This window comes from Danio rerio, chromosome 20 (genome assembly GCF_049306965.1).
Source record: "Danio rerio strain Tuebingen ecotype United States chromosome 20, GRCz12tu, whole genome shotgun sequence".
In the NCBI taxonomy this organism is placed as follows: Eukaryota; Metazoa; Chordata; class Actinopteri; order Cypriniformes; family Danionidae; genus Danio; species Danio rerio.
Window position 1 is genome coordinate 31,059,950 of NC_133195.1, and position 14,977 is coordinate 31,074,926.

Sequence of the window (14,977 nt, forward strand, 5' to 3'; positions counted from 1 at the left end):
ACGCCTGGCATTCACTCCAAAGAGTTCTATTTTAGTCTCATCAGACCAGAGAATTTTGTTTCTTATGGTCTGAGAGTGCTTCAAATGTGTTTTGGCAAATTCCAGGTGGGAAGTGGCTTCTGTCTGGCCACTCTACCATACAGGCCTTGTACAGCCTTGTGCCTTGAGACAATCCTGTCTCTGAGGTCTACAGAAAATTATTTTGTCTTCATGCTTGGTTTGTGCTTTGACATGCACTGTCAACCCTTGGACCTTATATAGACAGATGTATGCGTTTTCAAATCATGTCCAGTCAACTGAATTTACCACAGATGAACTTCAATCAAGCTGCTGAAACATCTCAAGAATGATCAGTAGAAACAGAATGACCTGAGCTCAATTTAGAGCTTCACGGCAAAAGCTGTGAATACTTATGTACATGTTAATTTTTTTATAAATTTGCAATAATTTCAAAAAATCTTTTTTCGCGTTGTCATTATGGGGAATTGTGTGTAGAATTTTGAGAAAATGTATGAATTTAATCCATTTTGGTATAAGGCTGTAACATAAAAAAAAAGTTTAAAAAAAGTGAAGCGCTATGGTTACCTTCTGGGTGCAGTAAAGCATAACATTAAAAGAGCAGTTTTATACTATAATGTCATTGTGTCTAGCAAAGAAAAGGGATTCATTTAAACTATAGTCATACATAATATATAGCCAGATCTACATAGAAGTCTGTGGGCCCACATACATTTATAATGCAACTTTCAGTGTAATTACAGTGCTATTTTAATGACCTCATCTGTCAACATGATGCAGTGCAAACACCCGTATTGTTATAATCAGATGTTTTCTTAACCATTTTATTCTCACCACGGTCATTTTTCTTGTGTGTTTATTTTGTTATTGAGAAGAAAGAGCTCAGACTATATTTACAAATTATTTTCAACGACTTCTTACTTGTAATCAAAGAATGATACAAGTTTTTGGTGAGTCTCTTGTATGTAACATATTCATGAAAAGTTAGTAAATACTACCATATCAGAGTATATGCAGGAATCCTAAAGATAATTTAAATACCTTTTTAAGACTTTTTAAAAGACCCTCTCAGACTATTTTAAGACCTCATCGCCACTTCAAGTTTTAATCAGTATCAAACATTTAACTTAATAAGTTGTTTTTATACTGTTGTTAATAAACAGTTAAGATAAGCTCGGAAGAAACAAAGCTTGAAATAATAAATTACGCGGTTGTTTTCAGCCAACTTACATTTTCCCATTATGCCGTCTGTTTCGCTCTATGGTTTCGCTACATGTGGAGAACGTCACATCACCTTCCCACAATTTATTTGACATCCCCTGGAGGGAGGAGCTAGGCTAGACAAGCCCCGGCCCTAACCAATCGCGTGGATGGAGCATGTCATTGTTAATATTAGGAGGAAAATAAATATATTTATGAAATATAATTAAGAAAAACGCAATTAAGACTTTTTAATAACTATTAAGGGCCTTAATTTTCTCGTAATTGATTTATTAACTTTTAAATCTTTTTAAACCCTGTGGACACCCTGCATATCATGATCAATCAATCAATAATATAACTGAACAATGAATAAATTCAAATAAAGCACATGTGTAAACTAAAGTTTGAAAACAGAAAAGTGCTATTACCTGGTGCTGCTTTTCAGTGCTTGAGCTTCATCCAGAACCATATACTGCCATTTCACCCGCTGGAAATACTTCACATCCTGCACCACTAGCTGGTAACTGGTGATGACTACATGGAATGGTGCATTCTGAGTATACAGAGTTTTCTGCAAGAGGCACCAAAAATGTATAAAATACAGTTGAAGTAGCAGGTCTCAATTAATATTTGCATTTAATTAGCATTCTTTTGAAATGTTTACCTGGCTCCAAAATTTTCGGATGACCTTTCGATCATGAGGATTTCCCCAATACGGTAACACCTGTGAGAGAGAATGAGGAGAGATGTTATTTGAAATTTGCCACAAACTAAAAAATATTTCAAAAAATTGTTTGATTATTTATTAATCTCAGCTTGCTTTATGACAAAAAATGTGTAGCTTTGCTATGGACAAAGAGGCAAAGACTAAACACTACTCAATGGATGAGACAGATGATGTCAAGCCTGCCATAAAAAAAATAACTTGCAAACTAAAAGCTAAACAGCATGTATTTGAAAACATATGGAGTCCTTTCATTGGAAATATCGAAGGTATGAAATTACAGTGGAAGAAGTTGATGAATAATCTTTGTGTGTACAATGTAGTTCCAGTCTTACAGTTCTGTATTGATACACTCTTCACTCTATATATTTGCTTCACACTGTATTCAGTATGATAATAATGATCACTTTTGAATGGATTACCATTAACCAAAAAAGGGGCATTTTTATTTTTTGTTGTTGTTTGTTTGCTTTTTGTTTAGTTTTGTATATATACAGTTGCAATCAGAATTATCAGCCGCCCTGTTTATTTTCCCCCAATTTCTGTTTAACGGAGAGATTTTTTCAACACATTTCTAAACATAATTGTTTTAATAACTCATTTCTAATAACTGATAAAATAAAATAATATTTTACTAGATTTTTTCAAGACACTTCTATACAGCTTAAAGTGACATTTAAAGGCTGAACTAGGTTAATTAGTTTAACTAGGCAGGTTAGGGTAATTAGGCAAGTTAATGTATAGCAATGGCTTGTTCAGTAGACTACCAAAAAATATATAGCTTAAAGGGGCTAATAATTTTGACCTTAAAATGCTTTTATTTTAGCCGATTTTATTTTTATTTTATTCTAAAAAAAACAAATAAGACTTTCACCAGAAGAAAAACTATCAGACATACTGAGAAAATTCTTTCCTCTGTTAAACATCATTTGGGAAATATTTTAAAAAGAAAAAAGAATCAAAGGGGGGCTAATCAATCTGATTGCAATGGTATGTATATAACCTTTTATTTTGAAATCATTTGAAAATGCAGCAAGGTTATTGCTGTAAAAATGCATGTAAAGTGTTGTTCTGTATTTCTATGTGTACACACTATAAAAATAAAAACATATTACACTGTTTAATTCCTGCAAAAAAAATCATACTTTTCATAACCGTAACCTCTTTACAAGGTGCAAAATGTGAATTAGGGTTGAAAAATAAAAACTTATCCAATACAAAATGAAAAGCATGTATTGTTAGATGACATTATAGCTCCATAATTTCTATTTATTACACACATTTTAAAAATAACAAAGTATATCATGCAACATGTGCTAGTATAAAGAAAACAAACGTTTAATGAAAAACACTTTTCTTCCTGACATTAAAATATGCTGCTAAAAATAAATTGCGGCTGGGTCTAGTGCAAATATTGGCAGGGCAAGTATAAATCTAAGCTACTGGCCAGACTGGGCCAACAAAAAGAAATAATAATTGCTCAACCTTCTTATATTCCTTAAGTTATTCTGGCTGGGATTTTACATCCAGATCATTTGTGAGATTCAGTCTGACTGGCAGGAAATGAATTTTTAAGCTGCTGATATTAGTAGAACGTGGCATATAAATGATGCAACACTGCCCCCAAAAGGAAAGCCAGACCAGAAGTTTAATAATCTGTCAAGCGTTTTTCTTTCATCAAAGATATGCAAAGGCTTAAAAGAAAAAGGCATTTCCATTGTTCTGAAAATAGATATAGTTCAATGGGTTTATAAAAGGTTTGAGACAGAGAGGATAGGACGGCTGCAGGTGCTTCCCCGCACAGCTGCCATGTTCACCTTGAATTTGGGCACAAAGCGGGAGAACTCCTGATGCCAGTTGTTGAGTGTTGAGGCTGGGGAGATGATCAGGAACGGCCCCCAGATGTTTTCCCTCTGTCCGATAAAACACATGAAGCACAAAATAAGCCAAACAGGTGCAGACAGCGGTGGAGGAGGACGGTGGAAAAGACAGGAAACAACCAAAGAGCGAGGTAACATGCTAGCATGGTTTCCTATGGGCCCACAGCGCTACTCTTTCATATAAAATAGCAAAATTTTGCATCCTCGTCTTTTCGCCAGTTCTGAAAGTCATGGAGACAGCTGGAGGGTTCACATTGATGCCAAAGAGAGATGAAATGTGGTGTCAGGCATTTGTTTTAGAGAAATGAATATGATCGCACAGGACAGCAAAAGAGAGAGGGGTTTTTATATATATATATATATATATATATATATATATATATATATATATATATATATATATATATATATATATATATATATATATATATAGATATATATATATATATATATGCAGGCTGGAAAATGATACGACAGAGAAGGAGAACATTCCCCAAAGCCTGATATCTTGCAGTGCTATGCTAATTGTAAGACTGGGCGATTTAGATAGTTTCATAAAGATATCTTGAGATTTAAGTTGTTGCTCTAAAATAGGATTGAGATTTCAATTTTTAACATTTAAAAAAATAATAATTAGTCTTTTCACCATATTTATTGCATATTGTTTATAATATTTATCGATTACAACTATCATAAATTTTATGATAAGTTCAAACAGCAAAAACTTTATAATATATTTTTACAATAATTTACAGTAGATATCCTCTAAAATGTCAGAGTAACAATAGTTTATATACCAAAACATTTGGTCAGATATTTTCAGAACAAGATGTAAGGTCATTTTATGAATAATTAAAATATTCTAATTAATAATATTAACAAACTATCTAAATATCAACGAACAGTTGTAATTTAGACTCCTGTTCCATCTTCTCCACACCTTCAGAGGGAGCTGTTTTCCCAAATTTCTATTGGGTACCATTCAGACTCCATTCACCACAATCCTTCATTACAGATTACCATAGATATATACATTAGATGTCGCCTGGCCTATTTTTGTCTATTGGATGGAATGCGTCAATACCGCCGCCATCTTGCTACAGGGTAGCACTCCTTTGAAATGAATGCGGGACCAAGGTACAGTGGAGGACAGTGGCCATCCAAAGCCAGAGATATACACATATACACATATATCTATGATCGGGAGTTTTTCTGGATGTTAGTATGTAAATTTTTTTTTCTAATTACGAAAATTATAATTTTACATCACTTTTCTATATTGATGGATCAGTGACCGCACGGGCATTCCTGACAAAAAGCTTGTGTTTGTGTGTACAGAAATGTACTATTCACCCTCCCTGTTAAATTTGATCTAATTATGTCCTGAAACACAGCTCCTCTCCTGCTTTCACTTCTCATAATGACGGAGGGAGCGATTCGTTTGTGAATGAATCCCCCAAACGACTCTTTCACTAACGTTAGCTGACAATAATACAAGTTTCTGGCAGCGCAGCATCTCGTTGTCATATTTCTTTTGCATTGTTTGCTGATTTTATTCAACAAAACTAGCATAAGCCGAGTGTTTAGTGCGAGTTGGAGCTGCTTTGCCGTATAGTGAATGCAGTAAGTGACTGTTATCATCAATAACGTTACCTGATTAGCACAAAAGTTCAGAACATACAAAAACAGAAAAAAACTTAATATTACCTTCAAAATGTTCTGCCTTTGTGCTTTGTTTTCTTTGTTTGCTCGTTACTACACCCGTAGACAGCGCTAAAGTCCCGCATCTTCACGTAATAACACTGTCTTGACTAGTGCGGTTGAATGACATTTGTCCTGGGAGCACTGTACCAATGTGGCGGCGCTATTGACGCATGCTCAGGGGCCCTATGCGATATCTAGTGTATATATCTATGACAGATTACACTCTCATACCTGATGCCTATCATCCCTCTTATATCTATGCCAGCTTGATTTCTCCTTATGATCATTATGAAGCATTCTTTCTAATGTTCTTTCTGCCTTTCTGTGATTAATGGACTGTTTATCTTGACTCTGTTTGCTGGGCTGCCCTGACTAAGGTGTATTTCATTCTCTGATTTTTTGCTGGGCTGTCCTGTCTTTTTTAGTCTTTTGGATTGGCTTCTTTCACTTGAGTTGCCTTGTTGTTGCAAATAAAAAGCTGCAAATGGATCTGTATGTGTCAGACTCATCAAAACAATTGCAAACTAGGCCTGGAGGTTTAATAAAAAGATTTAGCATATAAAAAAATAAATACAATCTCATTTTGTTTCAGGGCATTATGAATTTTTAGGATGAATACGATAAAAGACATAAGAAAATTTTGAATTGTGTATGCAAAGACATTGATACTACGTAATTGTCATGTTTACTTTGCCACTACCCTCAAAACTTCGCTTTTGGTTAGTTTTATTTTGCTAAAATTTTTAAATTCCAGTACTTGTTCTTCTATACATATTAATAATTCAAAGTTAGAATAGAATTTAATTTTAACATCAAAATATCTGATACACTGAATTATATATTAAACCATGTATTACAAAAACTATTTAAAATAACATTAATGTTAAATACTTTATATTAATAATACTACAGTGTTATCCTTATTTAAAATTTCTTAGCCAATGAAAGATAAGATTAATGTCCAGATTTACCTAATATCCAGTGTGCACTACACTTGTTTATAAACATCTTGTACAAATTCAAAGGTTTCCGACCAGTAATTCTTACCTCTGCCAGATGAGCCAGTAAAGCAATGCTCTGGACTGTCTTTCCAAGCCCCATTTCATCTGCCAGAATGCCATTGATGCCCTATGAGAAGTGAAAATACAGAAACATGAATCACTACAGTCTTTATAAAGCTTACAGACATGAAGGAAGAGATATACTCTACTAATAGAAACTTTGGGATTGGTAAAAATTTCGAAAAGTGTTACACTCACTAAAGCTATATGTTTTTTATTAAAATACTATATTTATAACTTATTATTATTATTATTATTATTATATTGTTATTACTATAATTGTTAATTAATAATTATTCATTAATTTTTATTATGATTGTTTAACATGCTTTTAATTGTAAATTGTTCCTGTAATAGCAAATTGTCTCACCAGTCTTCAATGTCATGTGATCCTTTCTTTAGAAACTATTATAAATGTTTTTTACTGTCTCTACTGATCACAAGTATCCCTGGTAAGCAAAAACAATATATCCTGTTGTGACCAGGCTCCAAATCACAACATAATGAGAATGCTTAACCAAGCTAAATATCAAAAAAAAGACGAAGAATTTATTTCAAACGGACAGGGTAAACAACATGAAACCAAATGAAGAAATGCTTGTAAAATGGGATTTCCAAAATAAATGATAACAAAATAGGAAAAACAACACAAATATATCCCACTCTTCAAACAACAAATAAAAAAAAAGAAGAGAGTTAGGCAAAATCCACAAACCTCTTAAATAAGCTGTCAGAAGTATTGCTTGTCACATTTTTTTTCAGCAGTGGTGTGTGTAAAAGCATAAGAGAGCATCAGAAATCACCTGTTCATAAAGATTGGCCAGCCAGTTCATGCCTTTGAGCTGGTATCCCTTCAGTTTGCCGTTGAAGATGGTGGGTTGAGGGATGTCTTCACCTGCTTGAATAGAAGGGTTTGATAAGCTGTAGCTCTCACCGAAGCCAGAGCCGGACATACTAGCAGCGTGCAGAGAGGCACAACGACTGTCCTTCGCTTCCTCGTCAAACAACCTGGTCTACAGATCACAAAGAGAGATGTCAAAATAATCACAATCTAGACAAAAATTTATGTGATAAACATACTGTATATAGTATCAACTAATGCATAACAAACTGCTACTTACTCTGGCCTGGTGGATTTGGTATGCCTCTTTTGCGTTTTTCAGGGCCTGAGACTTGTAATAATCACTATCTACAAGATAAAAAAAATAAAAATAAAAAAAACAATAATAATAAATTAATTAATTAATTTAAAAAAATTAATCGCATGATTTTTGCTTTAAATACAATACAAATTACAATTAAAGCAAACGTTTATAACTGTGTTTATATCAGGTTTATAATTGGATTATACCACTTATAACTACTGAACAAATCTATATTTTCACCTAATAATTTAACTATTAAAATAAAAAAATAATGATCTAAAATACAGAACATTTAGCTGAAATGTATATATTTTTTAAACAATGATTTTGACAACGTGTACCATTCCAGTGGGTTAAAATGTATTTGTCAATGAAGAATTTGTTCAAGAGATTTGTTCAAAAATGCGGATTCATCCAGTAAAGTAACATGCAAAGTTTTCGAAAAGAATAGTTTAAACCAGGGGTGTCCAAACTTGGTCCTGCATAGTTTATCTCTAACTTCCTTCAACACACGAGTCTGGAAATTTTATACCTTGAAAAAGCTTGATTAGCTGGTTCAGTTGTGTTTAGTCAAAGTCCCTTAAAGGCAAGTCATGTCACTCGGTGGTCATTTTTGAAACGCCTCTCGGGCAGTATACTCGGGCATTCTGTTTTAATGGGAAAACATCAAATTCTCCAAAACAACTATGAATTTAGTTTCATTTCTAAATGTTCGTATCACACAAAATCTGCAAAAACTCATGTCTGATCTGTGCCCCTCCCCTGGAGAATTGTCATTATATAGCAATCGCTGATTAGCTCCTAAACTAGAAGGCAGGCTTTATTTGCCATATAGCAATCACTGATTGGCTCCTGTACCAGAAGGCAGAGCTTCATTCGCCATATTGTGTGTTTTATAGTCTTTGGTTTAATTGGGGTTGGAACTAAAATAAGCCGGACACTGGCCCTCCAGGACCGAGTTTGGGCACCCCTGATATAAAAGAATAGTAGGTAACAATTTACAATAAGGTTTACAAAACATTTATTACAGTTTTTGTTCATGTTAGTTAATGTTATTTCATGAAAATAAGAGTTGTTCATTGTTAAGTTCATGTTAACTCAGTGCATTCGCTAATGTTAACAAGCATGAATTTGCATTTAAATAAGGCATCAGTAAATGCTGAACTATGACTAATAAATGTAGTACAAGTATTGTTCATTCTTAGCTCATGTTAGTAAATATGTAACACTGACTAATGAAACCTTATTGTAAAGTGTGACAAAATAATTGAATCATTCAACACAAATGCCAAAATTACATGCTGTTTTGTTCAGTTGTCTTTTTATAATATTGGGCGAATCATGATCCCCATTAAAAAAAAAGGATCTCAGATTATGCAAAAATCACACTGTAATGATTAGAATAAGCAGGGTTCATACACATTTTTACAAAAATTACATAACTTTTAAAAGATTTTCAAGTAAGTTTTCCTGACCTAATGTTTCATGCAGTGTCTACAAATGCGTGGTAAAAAACAATACATGATAACATTTTTAAAGCATATCGTAAAACACGCAGCAATCTATTTAGTTTCAATGTTATATTTATTCATTCATTTTCTTTTTGGTTTAGTCCCTTTAATAATCTGGGGTCACCATAGTGGAACGAGCCACCAACATATCCAGCATATGTTTTACACAGCGAATGCCCTTCCAGCTGCAACCCATCACTGGGAAACATCCAAACACACTCATTCACACACACACATAGGCAATTTTAGATTACCCAATTCACCTATAGAGCATGTCTTTGGACTGTGAGGGAAACTGGAGCACCCAGAGGAAACCCACGCAAACACCGGGAGAACATGCAAACTCTACACAGAAATACCAACTGACCCAGCTGAGGCTCAAACCAGTGACCTTCTTGCTGTGAGGCGATTGTGCTACCCACTGCGCCACTGTGATGCAAATTTTTTTTCTATGTAAAATTTATTTAGATAATGCTTACACTGCACTAATAATGTGAGAGTAAGTGATTGGCCAAAGACAGAAAAAGTTTAAGACAACTAACCTATATTTAAGTATACAGATATCTGTTTTCCATGACTTTTCCAAAACTTTGTGGGTTTTTCTGTTTTTCCAAAACTTTTCCAGGCATTGAAAATGCCATGTCAAAATTCCATGACTTTTCCATGTTGTCCATGACTATTTGAACCCTAAATACCCATTTCCGTGAATAATCATTCATAAACAGTAAAAAAAGCCCTCACCATAGTCCTCCTGGCTGACGTTGACCATGACTCCTCCACCGATGTCGATCTGCCGCTGGGAGCTATTGTCCTCCAACTTGCGCAGGATCTCCTCTTGTGTACAGTCTCCTCCAGCGTTCTGCTTGCCACCCATAAAGTGAGCGTACAGCTCCGTCTGTGTGATCAGAAAGTTCAGCTTCCTCTGCTGACGCTTAGCCTAACGCACAGGGAACAGCTGTTTCAGAAAGTGATTCTCAAAGTAATGCTTTTTTTACTGTATGTATTTTGATACCTCCCGCATCTCCTCATCGAGTTTGCGTTGCTCGAGAGCCTCTTTCTCGGCACGTTTACGGTGCTCCTTTTCCACCTTTTCGTACTTCTTCCAGTACAGCAGCATCTCTTTGGTGAGGCGACGAGCTCGTGGTAAAGTCTCTTTGCAGTTCTTCTGTGCCTGGATGGCAGCCCTCCGGACCTCACGCATACACTGGTGGGCCAACTGGACAAGTGTACAAGCATAAACACTCAAAAAGCCACACTCAGACAAGTAGTAAAACTCAGCTTATTCTGTATTTTTATAACTGATCTAAAGTGTGAACTGTTTACTGCTTTACAACGTGAAGAGTTCATTTTGTTTAATTATAAAATAATAAAACATTTCATTTATTGTTTCGGTCATTGTTTTATTTCAGAATGCTCCATAATTTTTCTCAGTTTCTCTGTATTTACAAATCACACTTAATAGTAAACTTATTCTAGTTTTATTATGTATAACTATAACATTTCTTCAAAATTTAAAACACAAGTATTGTAATTTAGAGCATTTTTTGCAAAATAATGGTAAGATAACAGATGAATAAGTAAGATATAAAATAAATAAGAAATTCTCCCAAAAACAAAAGAATATTAACTCACTATTTACTCAATCTTTATGTCTTTTATTGAACACATAAGAAGACATTCTGAAGACAGCTGAAAACCTGTAAACATTGACTTAATTAATAGGAAATATTTTAGTCAATGTTTACATGTTTCAAAATATTTAATTATCTGAGTTCAACAGAAGAAAGAAACTTAGTTTTACTTCATCTCGTAAAGTTTTGTAACAAGTGTGAGAAAATGATGATAGAATCCTTATTGTTGGGTGAACTATACCTAATATTTTACTCAAACACATACCTATTAAAATAAAATAATTCAAGTTGTTTCTTTATATTCAGCATATTAGAAGGATTTCTAAGCAATTATGTTTTTTCTCACATGAATCTATTTTAAAATATGCTACAGTGGGTGAAAAGTGGCCCCAATCACCATCATGTACTTTTGGCATTGTCAGAAATTAACCTCATACTGAAAGAGATTAAAATACATTTAAATACAATTTTTGAAGTAGAGATTGCTTTCCCTTGTAAATCTTTATATTTAGGCAATATAAATTTAGATGGCAGGATTAATAAAGACATGAAACTGTTATTTATTTTTCTGAAATAAAATAAAATGGTTAAAATTAGAGTCATTACAGTTGAAGAATAGATTGATAGAGTGCACATTATATATGTCTTAGAAAATCTTTTCATTGAGAACACAGACTGAATACTTTTTCTAATTTGGAGTAAATGGATTGAGTATATTTTACCAACATGTCCCAATTTTTCTTGAGTTGTAACTTTTTCATTTAATATTAGGTGTATAAATATACATCTTTTCTTCTTTAAAGGCAATCATCCAAAGGATTTGCAGCTCTCCATGTTTTACCGTTTATAATTGTTGTTGTTTGGAAAAAAATTACAAAACTTGAGCAAGATCTGTAAGTCTCTTACTGTATGAGAGATTATGTAAGTTATGTATATTTTTTTAAAAACTCAAAATATTTTTTAAACGTAACAGAAAAAAGAAATACTACAAATTATAAATAATTGCAACTTCAATAAATAAAAGAGACTTCTTTTAAAAATAATCTCAGCCCAAACTTTTAAAAAATCTTTCATATGTAAAATATAATTCGCTTACCTTTCTAGCATTGGTTAAAACAAAGTTCCTTGCAGAGACTTTTTGTTTAAATGCCTAAAAGGAGGAAAAATACAACAACAAACAAAATTAAGTAACAGAAGACATAAATACTTTCAATCACAAAACTAAAAGGGCTCTATTTTAACGATCTAGGCTCAAAGTCTAAAGCATTAAGGGCAAGTCCTAAAAAACTTTTGCTATTTTAAGGATGCTAATAGCATTGTGCTTATTCTCTTAATAGGTTTGTTTTGAGCATAACGTGCATTAAACCAATCAGAGTTTCATCTCACATTCCCTTTACGAGTCAGCTGAGCGGCGCCATGGCGCGTCTGTTATTTACATGGCAGAATTTGTAAGTGTAAAAACTGAACGCTTCACTAGCGAGAAAACTAACTGCAGCGTGAGGATAAAGAATGAGCCTCTTTCATTCGGCCTCTTTACTTTTTCCTTACTTTACTTTTACTCTTTACTTTTGTGGATAAGGAAATGGTGTTGTACACACTCTAATGAAGACATTCATTAGCCTACATATTTAATTTCATTTGTTAAGGGCAAAGATTTGTTTAAAAACTATTTCTAAATTCAGTTTTAATTTCCAGCAAATAAATGAATGAACAATAATAACGTGAAGTTAATTAGCGTAAAGTGTGGTCAGTTATATCCAAACACACAAAGAGCAGCACGCCCATGAATCCACAAAGTGGAGCAAATGGATTTGCTATTTAAACAACATTTTTAAAATCTAAAAATTTTAAATGTGAAATTTGGGTTGCACTGGTCTGAAAATATCAACAAATCGCGCCAAACACGTCTTGTGCCTTATTGCGCCGGGTGTATGATAGGGACCAAGGAGAGGAATAAAAATCTTTTGCTGTACCTTTGGGATTTCTTTTTTGGCAATTGTAAGCCAGACTTTTCTTCTACGAGCGTTTAGCTGCTCAATGGTTAAGTGCTTCTTTTTGATCATAGGAAGTGGTGCATCATGGGAAAACTTGGCAAATGTTTTAGTAATGTGTTGCCTTCCTTCCATAGAAAACTCCTCTCCTCGTTTCTTCTTCCTCTTCATCTTTTTTAACTTGGCTACAAAAGTAGAATAAAGATGAGCGTTTAAAAATAACAAGTAAACACCATCATCTACTCTGTTTTTTCAGGCAATCTTACCCTTACATTTCTTTTCCTCCTTGATTTTCTTTTTCTTCAGGCCCAGTAGGTGGCGCTGCTGCTCATAGAAAGGATCGTGAGTGGACAGCAGGCCTGTGCTGTAGTGTTGATAGTGCTGCAGCTGTGAACACAAACACACATGAGCAACTGTTTCCATAAGGCTGTTTATGTGTGGACGAATATCTGAGGTTTAGCTAAGCATGTCGTACTTCTCTGTCAGAGTGAAACTTGCTCTGGTGGAGTCTGGTGAACTTGTGCAGGCGCAGCATGTCCTGGAGCTCTTCCCGTGTCATTGTGAAGTCGGAATCATCCGAGTCGCTGTCTGAGTCTGTGGTGTCATCGCTCAGCAAGATGCCCTGTGATTCACAAACAATCGACCAGACATAAAACAGAGCCACAATCCATCCTTACAATTGTTATTAACAATGTATGACATTAAATTTGAAGCTCTTTATGCTCCCCCTGAAAGGTAAAAAATCATACTTTTATATTTCATTATTAAAACCATGGGTGTCTATTATTTATTGTCTACGATTTTGTGAATATTGATTAAAATCTGTATAAGCTGTATGTCACAAACACACAAAAAAGCATCTTGAGACTTCAGTGAAGTGTGAGGAAGCTTAATAGAGTCATTGATTCCCCTTTTCTTCTTACACAAAAGATCTATACTGTTCTTTTTCTAAACAAAGAGCCTCATGTTATTTATTTACATGACAACATGTTATTCCTGTCTGCTTTCATGCTTTCTAAACATAATTGTCTTGGCTAAAACAAGGCTATATTGAGCTTTCAGTGAAAATCTAATAGACGTCTAACAATAGGCCAAAATTAGACTTGTCATCAAATAAACAGAAATGAATGACTACACATATATAGTCTGTCTAATCTGTCTATTTGCATTGGGCTACATAAGATGTCTATTAGATTTTCACTGACAGCCCAAGTTTAGCCTTGTTTTAGTCAAGCTGTCTATTCGACGTCTATTTAAGAGGCGGTCCAAAGTGTATTTTTAAGGCATGTTTGTGTTTATGGGGTGCAAAGCTATGTGTGCTCATAATTGATTTGTAAAAAAACTACGTAATTTTTCATATATCTTACTTTGTTTATATACATGAAAACGAATAACTTGTCATATTTCCTAGTAGAGGTCTGCATTCGACCTCCGCAGAACCTGACCAGATCTCTTGCAGCGTGGGAATAAATTTCTGAATAAAACGTGGTTGCGGTCGGTAACTTTAGTGTAATTTGAAACGGGAGCGTGCGGTCTAACAATATAGTGTTCCTGTGTGTCGCTTGTTATAGGCTATCTGGACTCTGTAGCATCCAGCTGTGTGTTTTTTGGGAGGCATATTTAATCGCTATACATTTTACATTCTTCCTTGGCCCAATATGTACCTGCTATGTGTATAGAAAAAAAATGCTGATATGACATATGAAACACAATCGGTAGTTGGCAAATATATTAAGTGGATATGTTTATAAATATGACTTTGAAAATGTCAGTGCCTCACCAGCCACAAACCTTACAGCACGTCACGCGGCATATGATCTCACTAAGCCGGATGTATTTTTTTGTAGTCCCCAAAATTCGTTCGCTGTAGGCTTTGCTAAGCTAACTCTGTAAAATCCAATGTCTCCCTTTGCATTGAACATTGAGCTTATTTTATTCCGAGATGTTGTTTATGTTCACACAGCTACATTACACATCAACTAATGGTCCATTTTCACTGAATGGTATGGTACGGTACGGTACGGTTCGGTTTGGTATGCTTTTATGGCCGTTTCAACTGTCAAAAGGCGTACCAAACCGAACCGTACCACTTTTTCGGCACCCTTTCGA

At 34.3% G+C, this 14,977-nt stretch overlaps 1 protein-coding gene across 7 annotated transcripts in view; it reads right to left on the reverse strand.

Moving 5' to 3' along the window:
- Window positions 1-14,977, reverse strand: part of ino80 (INO80 complex ATPase subunit) — an 82,874-nt gene that overhangs the window by 60,538 nt on the left and 7,359 nt on the right. For 4 of the 7 annotated variants that reach the window (NM_001045119.1, XM_068215525.1, XM_009300833.4 and 1 more), the window contains exons 5-16: window positions 13,344-13,490; window positions 13,135-13,255; window positions 12,851-13,053; window positions 11,974-12,027; window positions 10,259-10,462; window positions 9,988-10,183; window positions 7,712-7,779; window positions 7,394-7,603; window positions 6,577-6,657; window positions 3,763-3,858; window positions 1,886-1,945; window positions 1,650-1,792 (exon numbers count right to left, since the gene is read on the reverse strand). In NM_001045119.1, coding sequence (NP_001038584.1) covers window positions 1,650-1,792; window positions 1,886-1,945; window positions 3,763-3,858; window positions 6,577-6,657; window positions 7,394-7,603; window positions 7,712-7,779; window positions 9,988-10,183; window positions 10,259-10,462; window positions 11,974-12,027; window positions 12,851-13,053; window positions 13,135-13,255; window positions 13,344-13,490 — 1,583 coding nt within the window. The remainder of the gene's footprint in view (window positions 1-1,649; window positions 1,793-1,885; window positions 1,946-3,762; window positions 3,859-6,576; window positions 6,658-7,393; window positions 7,604-7,711; window positions 7,780-9,987; window positions 10,184-10,258; window positions 10,463-11,973; window positions 12,028-12,850; window positions 13,054-13,134; window positions 13,256-13,343; window positions 13,491-14,977) is intronic. The other 3 variants (XM_073932924.1, XM_073932923.1, XM_009300835.4) reach the window with 1 other exon arrangement.